Consider the following 16,619-nt stretch of genomic DNA (forward strand, 5'->3'; position numbering starts at 1 on the left):
GTAAGACAATAAGGTTTATATTGTTTTTTTTTTGTATTTACATGTGTGTAGTTGCTGGAATGTTTTGAATTGTATTCTTTTTGAATAAGGCTGTTTATTCATTTTTCTTTTAAGCAATTGACCCTGTATTTGTCACCTTAATACAGAGAGACCATTTTTATGTATTTTTTTTCTTTTTATATAAAGCTTTCTTTTTAAGAGCTGTTGGAGTTTTTCTTTAGTGGGGACTCCAGGGAATTGAGTCTGCAGCTCACCAGGGAATTGGTGGGAGGAAGAAGTCAGGGGGAAAATCTCTTTGTGTTAGATTTACTAAGCCTGACTTTGCATACCCTCTGGGTGAGGGGGGAAGTACTTGTGTTTCCAGGACTGGAAACAGGGAGGGTGGAGTCCCTCTGTTTAGATTCACGGAGCTTGCTTCTGTATATCTCTCCAGGAACCCAGGGAGGGAACACCCGGAGGGGGGAAGGGAATGGTTTATTCCCCTTTGTTGTGAGACTCAAGGAATCTGAGTCTTGGGGTCCCCCAGGGACGGTTTTGGGGAGACCACAGTGAGCTAGGCACTGTATAATCCCTGGCTGGTGGCAGCTTTACCAGGTCCAAGCTGGTAACTAAGCTTGGAGGTTTTCATGCTAACATCCATATTTTGGACGCTAAGGTCCAGATCTGGGAAAAATGTTATCACAGGGACATTTAACTCGCTCCTGAGAGAAAAGGCTAGGCTGACTGGGGAAGCAGCCACTGCTGGGGCCACACCTCAATCAGGCCTATAAAAGGGCTGTGAGCCAGGGGCTGAGCCAGTCTTTTTTTAGCTGTAGAGAGAGGAGGACCTGGCTGCCTGGGAGAGAAGAGGACCTGAGTAGAGTAGTGCTGGGGAAAGGCAAGAGGAGCTGGACAGCTCCAGCCTGGCAACTCCCCAGGCTGCAGGCCTTGTGCAAGGCCTACAGAGGTACTGAGGCTGCAGAGGTGTAGCCTGAGGTTAGGCAAAGGCAGCAGGTTCAACCCTCCTTGCCAGAGATGAGTGGTTTATAGACTGGAGTTTGCCCCAGTGAGCGGAGGCTAGAGGATGACTGGCTGTAGCCACTGAGGCAAGGTGGGGATAGAGGGTTGCGGGTTCCCCAGGGAGGGGAGACTCAGATGGTGGGTTACTGCTGAGCCAGAACCCCAGGGTAAAGGGCACCAGAGTCCAGAAGGATCACAGGGCCAGCGGCAGGTGAGACACTGGCCAGTAGGGATGCTCTGAAGCTGGTGAAGAGCTAATTCCCAGGACAACCAGCAGAAGGCGCCACACTGATGTGTCAAGCTTCGCTAGAGACCCTAATTCTGATGAAACTGGTTTTCAGTAACCACTCATCATAAAGTCCAATGTCTGGGTGGTGAGCCAAGGGCTGGAATCTCTAAAGAGACTGTGGTTTTGACTTCTTGTTAACCAGTGTGGTGACACAGAAGTTCACTTTTGTTACTGGCTTGGTATAATCTAATGATAGAATGACCACCAGTTTGGGGTGCCCTATTTCTCAGCTCTGTGTCCTGAAATTGGTATTCTCAGGCCTGGTCTACACTGGGGGGGATCGATCTAAGTTACGCCACTTCCGCTATGTGAATAACGTAGCTGAAGTCGATGTACTTAGAGCTATTTACTGTGGTGTCTTCACTGTGGTAAGTCAATGGCTGACACTCCCCTGTCGACTCCGCCTGTGCCTCTCACCCTGGTGGAGTACCGCAGTTGCCGGGAGAGCGCTCGGCAGTCGACTTATTGCATCTAGGCTAGACACTGCCCATCAATCCAGCCGGTAATGCAGACAAGCCCTCAGCTGTGATCCACTGAGTCACAGACACAACTAAGCCAGCCAGCCAAGCTGGCAGTTCTGAGAACTGTACTGATTCCAAATGCTCATTTCACATGAGCTGTTCAGTGGCTATCAGAAAATAATGGGGTTCAGCAACTGTTCACCTGAGCTGGATCTGAAGAGATGACGGAGAGGTAAAAACTCTGTATCAAATTACCACATCATATGTGCCATCCAGTGAACTGAAACAATTTTTACTATATGATGGTTTGTGGTTTAGATGAAAGAAGATATTTGTTTCAGATCGGGTTCTAATAGACAGGTGTCCACAATACAAGAATTGTTCTCACAATTATTGCTAATTGATATTTTCACTGGCAGTCTAATCATTGAAGCAAAGAATAGAATAGACACGAATGGTAGGCTGAACTTCAGTTTGCTCTAGAGAGTGAAACATATTGCTAGAAAGCTGTGCAGAAGCTTACATTGCCACTGCTTATATTATGTCTGTTCCATGGTTAAAGGACATCATTTTCCAATGCTGTCACTCTGGCATATTTCATAAGCAATATATTCCTTTTCAGAGACATGGTTTAAAAAAAAAAGACGGATAAAGAAGACAGCTTAAGAAGTCAAAAAGCTGTCAAGGGGAAAAATGGGTTGTATAAGACTTAAGGATCCAAACTATAAAGATGACAAAGAAAAATACTAACCAATACTGAATGGGTATTAAGGAAAGAAAATACTGCAAATAAATGAGTGATTGCCCAGGAGGTAAAGGAAAACAATAGAAGATACTTTTACTAAATAAGACGAATAGATCAATAAGGAAAGCCAGTGAACCATAGAGAACAGTGGAAAGAACTTAACAACACAGGAACAAGATCCAGCAGAAAAATTCCACGAGTTCTTTATCTCACTGCTCATAAGGGAAATTGGAGGTGAGATGACAGAAATGAAAATAATGTGTCTGGAGCAACACAATGAAAAAGTAAAAGCATTAGGCAATCACTCCAGAACAAGTTCTGTGTCATTTAAAAATCAGTAAAAACAGATGGAATGTCAAGGTCAAATGGGTTACACATCAAGATACAGAGGGAGATGGCACAACAGATCATTAGCAGTCCAACAAGAGTTATTTTAATAGTATCTTTGAAAGCGGTGAGAGAACAATGGGCTGGAGAGATGCAAACATAATGAAATTCTTCAAGAAGGAAGCTATGGGTAGTCTGCTTGATTTTGCGCTGTGTTCAATGTGCTGGCACAGAAGAGGTCTGTGCCAGGCCTTCAGAAGGTCAGGTCTGTAGTAAATGTTACTTCTCTGCCAGCATATTTTAACACTGTTAGGCGCGGCGGGGGGACAGAATGAGACAAATTCTAAAAAAGAGACTTTTGTGTGTTCAATTAACCTCCCTGGTACAACAGCAAAGGTAACTAGCCTCCGACTACTGCAGATAAGACATTTCAGACACCTACAGGGAGGAGGAAGATCAGGTACACAAGCACTGTAATGACTCGTACTGAAATTGATCCTTTCTCCTTGGCAAGAGACCCAGGAACCTTCCTACAAGCCCCAGGCTCCTTAGTCAGTAGAGTCTTACCTCAGACTGGATAAAGGCATCTTGTAGAGTGATATTAGAGCTTTCTGGTATCAGGACAAGGTATTGCTCATTTTGTCATATGCCTTTCTGAAAAAATAATTACTGATTATAGTTAAAAGAAAGGAAGTGTTTGTAGTTTACCTGAAGCCTCAGGATGATAAAGGCTGGAAGCATTTGTTATTTGTCCTGGCTGATGGAGGCAGCTATCTGAGGACCTTTGACTTGCAATCAAAATCCTACTTTTTGCAGAGGGCAACCTGGAAACCGCTCCCAGTCCTAACTGTGGTTTAAGTATCATGGCAGATCGATAAAAACTTGGAGATACCTCATAGTGGGTATATGGCGGAGAACAGAATTCTTCTTTCATAGGCCTTTTCCCAACCTATAGAGAAATAAATTAAACAGGTATCACTGCAGTGTATTCACATATTCAGGAAACAAGGAGCTCACATTTGCTTGCAAAGACTATGACTAATTTCTCCTCTTGTGGTTGCTGGTTTGAGATCAGCATGGGAGATTCAAAATGTGATGGTTTGATCCCATTGATCACTAGCCATGGAAAAAAAATGTCATTCACAACCCAGCCAAATGCAACACACCACTGACCCTTGCTCTCAGAAAAAGCTTCAAGTACTGAAAATGAAGTGATACTATTAACACCTGAAAGGTAAATCTCCTTGACCATGGAGAATGATGTGCTAAGGAAATGAGTAAAGGGAATTTTTATTCGCTGTTATTTAAAATATTCCTTATTTGAAGATAAACTAGAGCTCTATTTTTTTTAAACAAAGACATTCATCTCTAGCAAAGTTTCTTGAATGAGCAAGTTGTCTTTTATTACAAGACTAGGAGAATTTAATTTTTACACCATAATGAATGAAACAATTATAAACAAGGTTAAAATTACTTTTACCTAATTTCATCACGAAAAATAATCTCATTTGAGATTAATATGTTCACGTTCATTGTGATGAATAAATACAAAGAAACTTGGCCTTATTTGTTCACAAAATGACCCTGAGTCCCATGAATTTATTTGCTATTCATAAGCATTTGCCAGATAGTTTGGTATGAAAAGATCACCATACGGGCTAATCATAAACTGTTCACTTTGGCTTTTGTTATTCATTATTGACGTCTGTATGTATGTATATGTATGTAGTAGGTAACCTAAATCACATGGTGCTGTTTCTGCTCCCTGAAATTGAAGCTTCTTAAAAGAGAGGGAAACATTTTTGACAAATGTGTGGTCCAATTCATGAAACTTTCAGGATTCATGTCCCAAACAAACGGGCTGTTGTCTGAATGCTGATGAAAGGCACAGCACCAAAAACAACAGCAGAGCAAATTCTCCACATAAAGGCCACAAACCTGCAAAGACCTATTCATGTGCTTAGCTACATGCACATGTGTAGTCCCACTGAGGCTCAGTCTACACTACAAACTTATGTCAGTTTAACTGAAATCCACCCCCCCCCCGAGCGCACAATGTGAATGGGAGGACTTCTCCTGTTGGCATAGCTACAAACTCTCAGGGAAGTGGAGTAACTATGCTGATGGGAGAAGCTCTCCCGTCAGCTTAGGTAGCATCTTCACTAAGCAATACAGCTGCACCACTGCAGCAAGTTAAGTGTAGACCTGCCCTGAGTCCACCTCTTCAGGCTGTGGGCTGCTTTCCATGACCTGGGATAAAAGAACACAGCAATGTCACATACTTATGGGTGTTCACTTCTCTGCAATTTGCTAAGACACATTTACACTATTGCCCCCAAATAGCACACTGGGTTGGAGTCCAACTTCTGTAGACTTTCCTTTTAAAATATAAATCATAATTCTCTGTTAAGGACCCTTTAATATTTTACAGTGTGAACCAGTTAGGGATTTGTGTGTGTGTGTGCGGGGGGAATGGCTTGGAAATCAGGGCTAAATTTATTTTAAAAATTAATCAAAAATTACATATGCAGATGTATATCTACTGATTAATTCTACTGTAAATTACAATGTATTTAATATGGAAAGCCCACATCTTTTCAGCAATTATAAGCATTTAGAGGATGCACTTTAATAGTGGCTATAGGAGCTTTGATCCTAGCAGGTTCATAAGTACATCTTATCATATCATTTTAGGGGGGAGGGATAGCTCAGTGGTTTGAGCATTGGCCTGCTAAACCCAGGGTTGTAAGCTCAGCCCCTGAAGGGGCCATTTGGGGACTGGTATTGCTTTGAGCAGGGGGTTGGACTAGATGATCTCCTGAGGTCCCTTCCCACCCTAATAATCTATGATTCTATGATCTTCAATCAGGGGTGGCTCCAGGTCCCAGCACGCCAAGCTCGTGCTTGGGGTGGCAAGCCGCAGGGGGTGCTCTGCCAGCACCACAAGGGCAGCAGGCAGGCTGCCTTCAGTGGCTTGCCTGCGGAGGGTCCTCTGGTCCCACGGCTTCAGTGGACCTCCTGCAGAGGGTTTGCCAAAGGCAGCCTGCCTGCCGTGCTTGGGGCAGCAAAATGCCTAGAGCCACCCTGTCTTCAATATTCTAAAATACGTAAGATTGGCCTTAAACTATTACAGAAATCAGTTTAGAATCTTTTAGGGTTTTGCATATTTTATACTGAAATTCTGATAAGACAGATATTGTAGATATTTAGGGTTTGTCCACACTTAAAACACTGTAGCTGCATTGCTGTAGCACTTCTGCAAAAACATAACCTATGCCGACAGGAGGGATTCTTCTGTCAGCGTAATTCACCTCTCTGAGGGGAGAATTTTCCTGTCAACCTAGCGCTGTCTACATCAGGGGTTAGGTCAGTTTAACTGTCACTCATGGGGTGTGGATTTTTCACATACCTGAGCAACGCAGTTATACCTATCTAATTTCCTAGTGTACACCAGGCCTGAGCATTTTATCTTTGCTCTACATTTCTCACCATAAATGTAGCCTCATTTTCCACCATTAAATCTTCAATGACATTCTTCTTTCTTTGTATTATACTTATATGACCTACTTCTCTATTTTAGAATTCAGGTTTTTATTACTTATGTCTGATTCTTGATGCCTTACTTGTATGAACTTATAAAAGTAAATTATCTTAATTTTTCAAAATTAATCAATGCAGTAGCTTTACTGAAGTTTTTAGGTATGAGATTGTTTTCCTGGTTAAGATTTGGTTACCTTTTCTCCTCATATGAGCATATTTCAGCCAGATTTTATTATACACTTCCTATCATTTTGTTTATAACTGGCAGTGAATAACCAACAACAAATTCCTAAACAGAAAGAACAGAGAAATTCTTTGAATATAAAGACCAGGCATTTTTAATAAGCTGGGTTAGTTTTGCCAAGGCTTCAAACTACTTGTGTTAATCTTTATTGACAGTGATCTATCGGTAAGACAGCAGGGCTGCAGACATGAAAAGATGATCACAGATTTAAAATGAATCCTCTGATAGAATCCAGGAGGACTTGCCTGATCATTTCTCAGCAAATACAGTAAATATGTTTGTTTAAAAAAAAATTCCACACACAATCGCTCTAGTCTAGTGAGACAAAATTGCTGTTTGTCGACTGAGTCCGTTTTTACAGTTTGTACTTTGGGACAAATGTAGATATGGTGTAATTTGATTGTCTTCAGTGGAGTTGTACCTGATTACAAGGCTGGTTTCGGCCCATGGTATTCTGCATTAGCTGTTTGGGGCTTTTAAAGAATGAACTGACATATCCTGTTAAAGCTCCCGACTCCTGTAATTTTAGGCTTCGGATTTCATATGCCATGGTATGCAATAAATATCTCCTACTCACTCTATGTATAAACCGATGAGCTGAAGAAAGCTTCAATCACTTGAAAAGTCAGCAATAAGTACAGATTAGCAACTGAAACTTCCACAATATGGCTAATTCTAAACAGAACTGGTAGCGCTGCATATAGTTAAGGTTTCCCAGCATTTTCCATTATAAGATTTTACAATCTTTGCATTTAATAAACTTTACGTTCAGGACAAGCTTTTCCATGTTGGGTGTCTGTGCTCTGGTGATTTATTTATTTATTCATTTATTCATTCTTTTGGTTCAACCTTCTCTGAGAATGAGATAAGGGGAAATGATGGAGACAAGGTGGGTGAGGTAATATATTTTATTGGACCTGCTTCTGTTGGTAAGAGACAATAAAAGGTGGGACTGACATGGTTACAACTACACTGCATACAAGGGAAAATTATGTTATATGGCCCATGTAAAATCAGATTCTTATAGCCTTTTCATTGAAAGGTTTTACTGGCCTCCATGCTTTGAAGCAAGGACTTGAAATTTGACAGGCAGCAGTACCAGAACACATCCCCTCATGGTGTGGCACTGCAGTCACCCTGCCTCAATTTTCCTTGTCTCCAGTAGTTCTCTACATCTTCAGCAAGGTTCAGTTATAGAGGTGACTTAGCCTTCTGGCTAGGGTACATAATACCACTCCTTCCAGGGTAACCACAGTCCAAAGTAAAACACCAACATCGGTTTTCCACCCTGGACCCAGGCACAGCCCTTCTCCACAGGGTCTGACTGTTCCATACAACAGTCTTTGGCCCTTCTCTTGGGCTCAACTTCCAGCCTGGGCTCTGGTCAGTCCCTTTTCTCTCCCCTTAGTAGCAAAGGTTGCTGCATCCCTCTAGGGTGCCAGCACTGGGAGAACACACACCTAACCTTTACTGTGGGTTCTTGACCCTGGGAACCCTAAACTACTGGGCTATATGTCATGAAACTCAAGCTCATTCTACCTTTTCTTCCTAGAGCTTCTTCCTATGTACTGTCCTGGTCGTTGAAAAGTCTTTTCCCTCAAGTCTTTTTAGCCCTAGTCCTCAGCTAAAATTCCTTCCCCATGTGAACAGTGTATCTACAACCCTTCTTTCCCGGGGCTGTACTTTAATCCTGGCAGGCCTCCCTGGCCCATCAAGATTCTGATTCTACCCCCTCATGGTAATCTCTCCTGACTCCTGGCTTTCCCCTCCACTGAGCTAAGAGTGGTCCTTCACAATGCTCAGGAGGTGGTCACCTGATTCTGGCATTTGGTCCCCTTTCCTAGCTTGGTCTGCTGATTCTTCCTGAATAACTGAATTAAAGGTAAAAAGAACAGGAGTACTTGTGGCACCTTAGAGACTAACAAAGTGCCACAAGTACTCCTGTTCTTTTTGCGGATATAGACTAACACAGCTGCTACTCTGAAACCTGAATTAAAGGTGCCATGCTTTAGAACAGGGCTGGCTAGCCCCAAGGCCCACTGCCCTTAACAGGACAGATCACTCTGTTACAGCACCTGAAACTAGTGGATACTTAGGCCTTAATTTCTGTGCCTCAGTTCCCCATCTGTAAAATGGGAATAAAAATGCCACCTTACTTGACAGAGGGTATTACAAAAATAAATTAATATTTGTGAAGCACTCAGATACCATGGTGATGAGCGCCACCAACAAACTCATTAGAAATTAATAATTCCACCTTCAAAGAGGGATTTGAATTGTATGTAGTTAATAAGCCCAGGGCCACACAGTGAACAATGAGGATAAAACAAGATATTGAATAGCTGCTTATACAGCGAGCACCTTCCATCCGGTGCACTAGGAGTGTGTGTGTGTGGTGAGCGGGGGAATGTGGAAAAAATAGTATGTGACCATGTAAAGACTGTATCATAATGTATCACAAGTTCCAAGCAAAGGGTAATAAGTAGCTGGCCCACAAACTAACCAGGGACCCAACTGTAACCCCTGCTTGCCCGCTCCCCTGCCTATCTGCTCTGGAGGGGGTGTAGTGGCACAGAAGCAGCTGCTCTGTAACTGACAATGCGGCTAGCCTGTACAGAGCATAAGGTTTCTTGGCACTCCCACACTCCCCAGTACGGGTCAGGAAGGTGAACCATGATCTCGCCCAGAGTGATCAAACTGGAAACAGACATCTTGGCAAGTTGGTACTGAATGGGCCATAGGGAATTCAGTTATTCTTTGACTGCATGGTAAAACAGGGACTTCCAAAGCTGGGGAAAGGAAAAGTCTGTTATTTTGAGAGAATGGTTAATATACCCACCCACTTCAAATGAAACAAAACAAACAAACATTATAAATTGTCTTACAGCAGCTTTGAAAGTCCCTGTTTTTCTGTTCGTTCAAATGAGAGGCAAACTCTTCTGGTCCTACTGCATGTCACCAGTCCAGAGCTCTTGCTGGACATACCTGCCAACCTCCCTCTGGAGGAGGAAAAGCCCCTGTTTACCAGCAAATAGTGACCATTTTCTACAGCTGTCTCTTTAAAAGGCTCGCCCAGGCCCATGTATGTCACTGGAGTCAAGGGACATGCCTTTCTCTTTCTCCTCAATGTTCTCATTTATAGCTTTCGAATATTAGGGGGTGATTGTGTGCTTCTGGGAAGTACTGTGACAGTACGGCAGCGTCTAGCAACAGACCATTCGCCATGACCACGTCAGTGTCAGAAACAGTTAAGAAAGTTTGTTTACAATACCCACATATATCCCAGTATTGATTTACAATTTTCAGGTTTTACAGCGAATCTCTGCTATTTTCCTCAAAGAAACAAGTAAACAAACGTCAATGGGTGTACAAAAGAGGTGGTTATCTCCTTACCTCCTGTAAAAACTTTTCACTCATTTGACCAAAATGATGCCCCGGGGGTTTGATGCCAGATACTACAAGTCCTGAACCATAGATTCTTGGCTTCTGCAAGTCGGGTTTAAATTTGTCATATAGAATGTTAGATGGTTTAATATCCCCACCACTCAATATCTGCTGTTCTTTTGCCATGGGCATACCACAAACAGGTGGACCATACGGCAGCTCAGTTGAGGCAAAGGAAGGGTCAAGATGGTCTATAGACTGAGGATTTCTTCTAATGTAAGTGATGATCTTAGGTCTCACATGTTTGGGTTTGGGTATGACAGGTTTTATCTCAATGTTTTCTTCAGGCTTTTCACTGCAGTCACTTTCTGCATCACCCTGGGCTGTAAGGGAGCCCTTGGAATGCACAAGGATTGGTTTGGGGATTCCACTGTTCGCAGCAGTCTTGATAGGCACTTTAGGGGATATGTTTAACAACTGGGTACTGTCAATGGGAGGTAGGACTGAGGAGGGTGACAGCTTGTCAACATGAAGTGCATAAAGATCCTTTAAACTGCTGTTTGAAATTGTGGGCTGATTATTAACATTCACAGTTGCCACTGGGCGCAAGGCAGTTGGAACACAGAAAAAGGCATCAGCCCTTGCTGAAATTTTATAACTCTCTGATGCGTCATCTGAAAGATATTTCTTTGCAATAGCTGTCTTTTTATTCTGAGCTGAAAAGCTTGTGGTTTCCACATCACTATCCTGGTGGTTTGGCTGTTTGTTTGACATTGTTTCTGTACTAAGCACTCTGTGTTGATCTGAGAGATCAGAGGCAGACACTGTGGTGTTTTCAGTGTTCCCTCTGACTAGCATCAGTTTATTCTCATTAACTTTCATAGTTTTGCTGTAAGGGAGACTAACATTGTGTAGAAAAGATATATGCCCACCAACTGTTTGAATGCAACTTGTACCAGCTTCAAGTAAGTTTCTATTTCTTGTAGGTGTCAGTTTGCCACTGGATTTGCTATCATCAGTAAGAGGAAATACAGATCCAATTTCTTTGTCTGTTATGTATTCCTGATGACCTTGATTAGCTGCCCTGCTTTCATCATCATTACTTCCTCTTCCAAACCCAGGGCAGGTACTATTACCACTAGGTAGTCTGTCCTCAGCGTAGGCTACCACTTGGTTTAAGAGCGGATCCTCTACTTTACTACAAAAGTCTTGAAACTGGGGAGCTTGCATTTTGGACACTTCAGCTCCATAACCTTTCTTCTCTTGTATTAACGTATCTTCTTCTTTCTGACATCCTAGAAATTCTACCAACATAATTCTCTCGATTTTTTGTTGACAAATGTTCTTAGATGGTACAAGTGGTGGATGTTTTAGCTCCAGTTTTTTACTCATATCACCCTGACCTAGTTGTGCTTCTGACTTACTAGAGACTTCACTGGGCTTATCACTTAAATTTAGATCTACATCAGTAGGATGCAGTGTGCTTTTGCTGTTAACAGTTGGTACATCTTCCACATCCATTTGGCTCTCTGCGATATTTACTTTCTTGTTCTCTGAGGTAGATGGTTTCGAATAAAACACCATATTTTCCTCTGAGGTATTGTCAAGTGGATGAAGAACCATATCTAGAAAATGATCTGCTGGTGTTTTCTGTGATTTCTCAGTATCACCAATCAAATGATGTGATGTAGCAATGGAATCTAGTGATGCAGAAAGTGAACGTTTACACGACACACGTTCTTTTGAAAATGCTTCTGTTTTAGTAGAAAATTTACATGATCTTCCCAAAGAAAGCCTTTTTATTCCTTCAGCCTCCATGGTCCTGATCATTTTATCCTTAGAAATATGCCGGGTAAATTCAACATCATCTTTTGAAAGAACCCATGAACTGGTATCATTTGCACTGCTCTTCAAATTAGACAGACTTTTTCCTCGGCTAATACGAATATTCTCTGAAGTATCCTTAACTTCATCAGTCCTGTAATCTTTATCCAATTCCCTGTTTATGGTAGAAGGCAACCTAAATTCTTGTATACTGATGTCACAACTCTGAGATTCCTTAAAGACCAGAAGTTTATTCTGCTCTGTATCTAACTGCGTAATGTTCTCTGACCCACCAGTATGCACACTTCCAGGATTAGCTATCAAATCACATCTCTTGACTTCCCCTTCAGTGCTTCTGACCTTTGTCATAATTTGGTTGGCATTTGTATCTCCAATACTTATTACGCTTTCATTGTTATTTTTTATTTCATTTCTGTTGTCCTGCAGCTGGGTGTAACGTGTCTCACTTGGTACCAGTGATGCACTCATTTTGAAATTTCAGGTGACTGCTTTTTTGACAGTCCTATTTAAGGAGTAAGCTTCTCTTCAACCAGTTTAACTACTATGCATGCTTCAGTTAAAGATTTAAATTACAAACTGATCAGTAGAAAATTCTTTCTCAAGTTGTTTGGAGTCTTGTTAGATTCACATTTTTATGCTGTTTCAATCACTTTCAGAGCAGCTTCCAGACTTGGGAAATCTTTTTGACATACAGTAGAGATTTAATTAAAGCAAGAGATATCCATTAGGTTCCCTCAGAATGAGAGCCAGTTAGTCCATTTAACCTATGAGGGAAGAAAAAAAAAATCATACATGTTGTTAACTCAGATGATGTCACTAGCAATACTCACTGTTGCATCCACAGATTAATGTTTCATAACACTTTATGTACATGTTCAATTATTGCTAAGAACAAATATTTGTAGGCCATGGCCTGGTCTACACCAGAAAAGTTGTATCATAATAACTGTGTTGGAAAGGGGTGTGATTTGTGTGTGTTAAACCCACATAAGCACTAGTGTGGATGTAATTATATCATAGCTTTTTTCGCTTCCCATACAGGAAAAAGCTATGCTGGTATAAGCACTTGTATACTGATATAACTGAGAGAATTATGGCACTTAACTATACCAGTATAGTTAAAATGACAACACTTTCTAGCATAGACAAGTCCTGAGGAACAAAATTCTGGCGACTTCAGGGAAAGTATACTTGACTTCCCTTCCTCCCCCAGATAGCAGTGATACACACACTAAGGCTATATCTACTCTAGGAGTTAGGGATGGGCTTCCATGCTTGCAGACACATACCCACGCCAGCTCAACAAGAGCTAGCGTAAGCATAAGTAGCAGCCACAGTAGCATAGGTAGCTGCAGTGGAGGCGTGGCTTAGCCACGTTCGCCCCACAAGTTTCAGGCAGGTTTGTAGTTGGCATGGCTAAGCCGTGCCTCCGTTACCGCTGCCAGTGCAGCTGCACTACTATGTTGGGTATATTAGCTCAGATCTGAGCTAATACAAGTATTCTACATCGGCTGGAAAACACACCCTTAGTTCGTAGTATAGATGCTAAGCTATGTTACAGCCATCAAAGCAGACCCTCCCTGATTTTTTTTATAGGGCGCTAAAAAGGAGCAGGCATCCTCTGTCAACTGCAATGACTAGAAGACAGCTTTCTACACTCGTCTCCTCACATTTTCATCTCAAGTCGTTCACAAGTAATGATTCATAATGAATAATATTTAACATGTAAGAATACGTACATTTGGAAAACTAGAAATGAGTCAAAGTTGCAAAACTGAAACCCAGATTTGAAACCACCACCAATACCTTAAGATACTGAGATTCCAGTTAGAAGGTACTGGATCAGCCCATTTTAGAGAGAGGCTCTATCTATAATATCTGGATGCAAGTTTAGGTTCGTATTTCAAAATCCCTCTATGCTCAGAGGTTCCAGTTCAGCCCATTCTACAAAAAGGCCCTGATCCTAACTTTCAGATCAGAGTTCAAGTCCAGATTTGTGCATGTACGCGCGCACACACACACACAAACACAGTTGGGTTTGAATTCCAGTTTCTGGCTCAGTTTCCTCTCTAGAACAAACATTAACTGATAACATTAATTCATGAAACAGGACATTATATCAGAGCTCCATTTCAATATCACAGAACTGTATTATTATGCATCTTATCCTTGGAGCACTTTAGGATATGAATTTTAAATTAATGCTATGTTCTGCCCTTACTCCCAGAGATTAAATTATTGAACTGATTGTAGATATTTAAAGGTTTCATTTAAAATTTGGACTTTCTCCAATTAAAATCTTTTGCAGAATTACAGTACCAGAATTTACACATTAATTGTGAAGGCTAAACCCTCAACCTACAGCGAATGACTCACGTTGCTAAATGGTGACTCTCAGGTTCTCTGGTAGACAGTCAATGGTTAGGGTGCATAGCATCAAAGGAAAGAGATTTTAAAACAAAAAGAACAGCGAGGAGAGTTTCAGGACTCAGAAAAGGATGGGAAAACTCAAATTCAGCCTCTGCCCACCATCCCTTCCCTGTTCCTAATTCCATCCTCCCCCCTCCAAAAAACCTCAAACACTATACATACTACAGTTGTACTAATAAAGACATTAATAGAGAGGATATCTAGCAGAATCTTGTTTTCATTGTGTAATTTGCTGAGAAGGAATAAAAACCAGAGCTGATATGAAACAATGGGTTTCCTTTCCTCACCACTCCCCCTAGGGGTTAGGGAGAATATAAGAGAAGATTATCATAAAATTATGGCTCTCGGGTATGTAACCCAAGATAATGCTATGAGTCACTATTTGACTTATTTATGTATATGGTCAGAATCAAAGATATGAACTATGCTTATTCAGAACAGGTGCTCAGTTGTCAGTGTTCCATGCCTTTGGGGGGTGGGGGGAAGCAGGGGGCGGAGGGAGGGGAGCAATGCTATTGTCAGAGGCTGATTTGCATTCTGTTCCGTTACTTTGGTATAGAATGTATGAACAAAATAGTATTTTTAACAAGAAAAAAAACAAACAAAACTAAAACCCCAACCTTCTCTTTGTCACTTTCCTCTCACCAGTTATGCAGATCACTTTTGAAGTACAAGTAAGGAAATATTCACAAATTTATACTGTGCTTGCCAAATACAATTTTTCAACCAAAGAAAAACCAAGAGCCATATATATTCACCTCTTAGTCAATGACGTAAACTTGTATTTGCTTAGCATGTGGAATGTACATGATTAATTTTATTGGGAATATAGTTTCCCTATAGGGGAAAGTTGACCAATTTGACTAAATTGAAGAGATGTGCTGAGGCTTTGTTCTTCTGATAGAACTGTATTTCCCTCAAATGGAAAGCGAAACTGACAAGGACAATAAAATGTTATTATTTTATTTAGTAGTGAGTGATTTTGGTGTCATTTATTTTGCAATAATTTAAGTTAGTTTAAAAAAAAACTTTATCATGTGCTCTGCAGATTAGTAGGGATGACACCACTAGCGAATGTTACTTTCCCCCACGCACTCCTGCAGGAAAACTAATAGGAGGAAATCTCTGATATTCCCCCCAGTTATTCTGTCAGCTCGCCAGAGGGAGGGGCTCCCCCCAGACTACAAGCAGCAAGGTCCACCACTGAATTCCGTGAAACTCCCAGGATCTGATTAATCTCCGAACCAAAAGAAGATTAAGCATATTCACAGAGAGGTCTCATACACACAACCTGCAGCAGAACTCCAATGGAGCTACACTGACAGTACTTCTGAAGCTAGCAGCAGCTGTCAGGAGTCCCCTTAAAAAGAATATCCACTGGGAAAGGAAAGGCTTAGATTCAATAGTTCCCAAAGTTGCATTACATACTCTTTCTCAATAGCACAAGGCTGATGGACCCCTCTGGTCTTGGCCCACTAACTCCTTGTCCCTTCCCCACTTACCGATTCTTGGACCCAGAGAGAACAATCTAGGTACTACAGCAACACCAATAAATAAATAAATAGATAATGCGGCTCTCAGGTGCACAATTAGATCTTACACATTTTTAAATGCACAATTCAATTAGCACTGTTGCTTGTTGGTAGTTTTTAAATAAATGTTTTACAAAATGTTAGAAGGGAGTTAACAGAGGCATTTAAGATTGTGGTGGATAAGGTAAACACTAGTTAGTACCCCCTCTTTACCCTTCCCCATGATATGAATACAAGCGGGCACTCAATGAAACTGATGGGAGGTAAATTTGAAAAAAAAATTAGAAACACTTCACAGAACATGTGTCCATCCTGGAGCCAGGGGCGGCTCCAGGCACCAGCACGCCAAGCGTGTGCCTGGGGTGGCAAGCCATGCGGGGCACTCTGCCAGTCGCCGCGAGGGTGGCAGGCAGGTTGCCTTTGGCGGCATGCCTGTGGAGGGTACGCTGGTCCCGCGGCTTCGGCGGACCTCCCACTGGCATGCTGCCGAATCCACGGGACTGGGGACCTCCTGCAGGCAAGCCGCTGAAGTCAGCCTGCCTGCTGTGCTTGGGGCGCAAAATACCTAGAGCCACCCCTGCCTGCAGCATTCACCACAGTGGAACATTACAGAGCTAAAATGAAGTAGTCAAACATCATGTTTTGGGACATAAACTGATCACTGATTAATTTACAGCATCAGGTGTTGGCCACTTCCCAAGGGACGAACCCAATCTACTTATAGATTCTATGATCAAGAGAGACCATTGTGATAATCTAGTCTGACCTCATGCATAACATAGGTCAGAGAATCTCAGCCAGTGATTCCAAGTCCATCATTTGT

General features: G+C 41.8%; 1 protein-coding gene across 1 annotated transcript in view; it reads right to left on the reverse strand.

Moving 5' to 3' along the window:
• Positions 1 to 16,619, reverse strand: part of LOC127043793 (microtubule-associated tumor suppressor candidate 2-like) — a 388,941-nt gene that overhangs the window by 195,486 nt on the left and 176,836 nt on the right. Inside the window, exons 3-4 of the mRNA XM_050937930.1 lie at positions 9,999 to 12,598; positions 3,530 to 3,770 (exon numbers count right to left, since the gene is read on the reverse strand). Of these exons, the coding sequence (XP_050793887.1) occupies positions 3,530 to 3,770; positions 9,999 to 12,302 (2,545 nt within the window). The 5' untranslated portion in view covers positions 12,303 to 12,598. The remainder of the gene's footprint in view (positions 1 to 3,529; positions 3,771 to 9,998; positions 12,599 to 16,619) is intronic.

Source organism: Gopherus flavomarginatus, chromosome 1, assembly GCF_025201925.1.
Source record: "Gopherus flavomarginatus isolate rGopFla2 chromosome 1, rGopFla2.mat.asm, whole genome shotgun sequence".
In the NCBI taxonomy this organism is placed as follows: domain Eukaryota; kingdom Metazoa; phylum Chordata; order Testudines; family Testudinidae; genus Gopherus; species Gopherus flavomarginatus.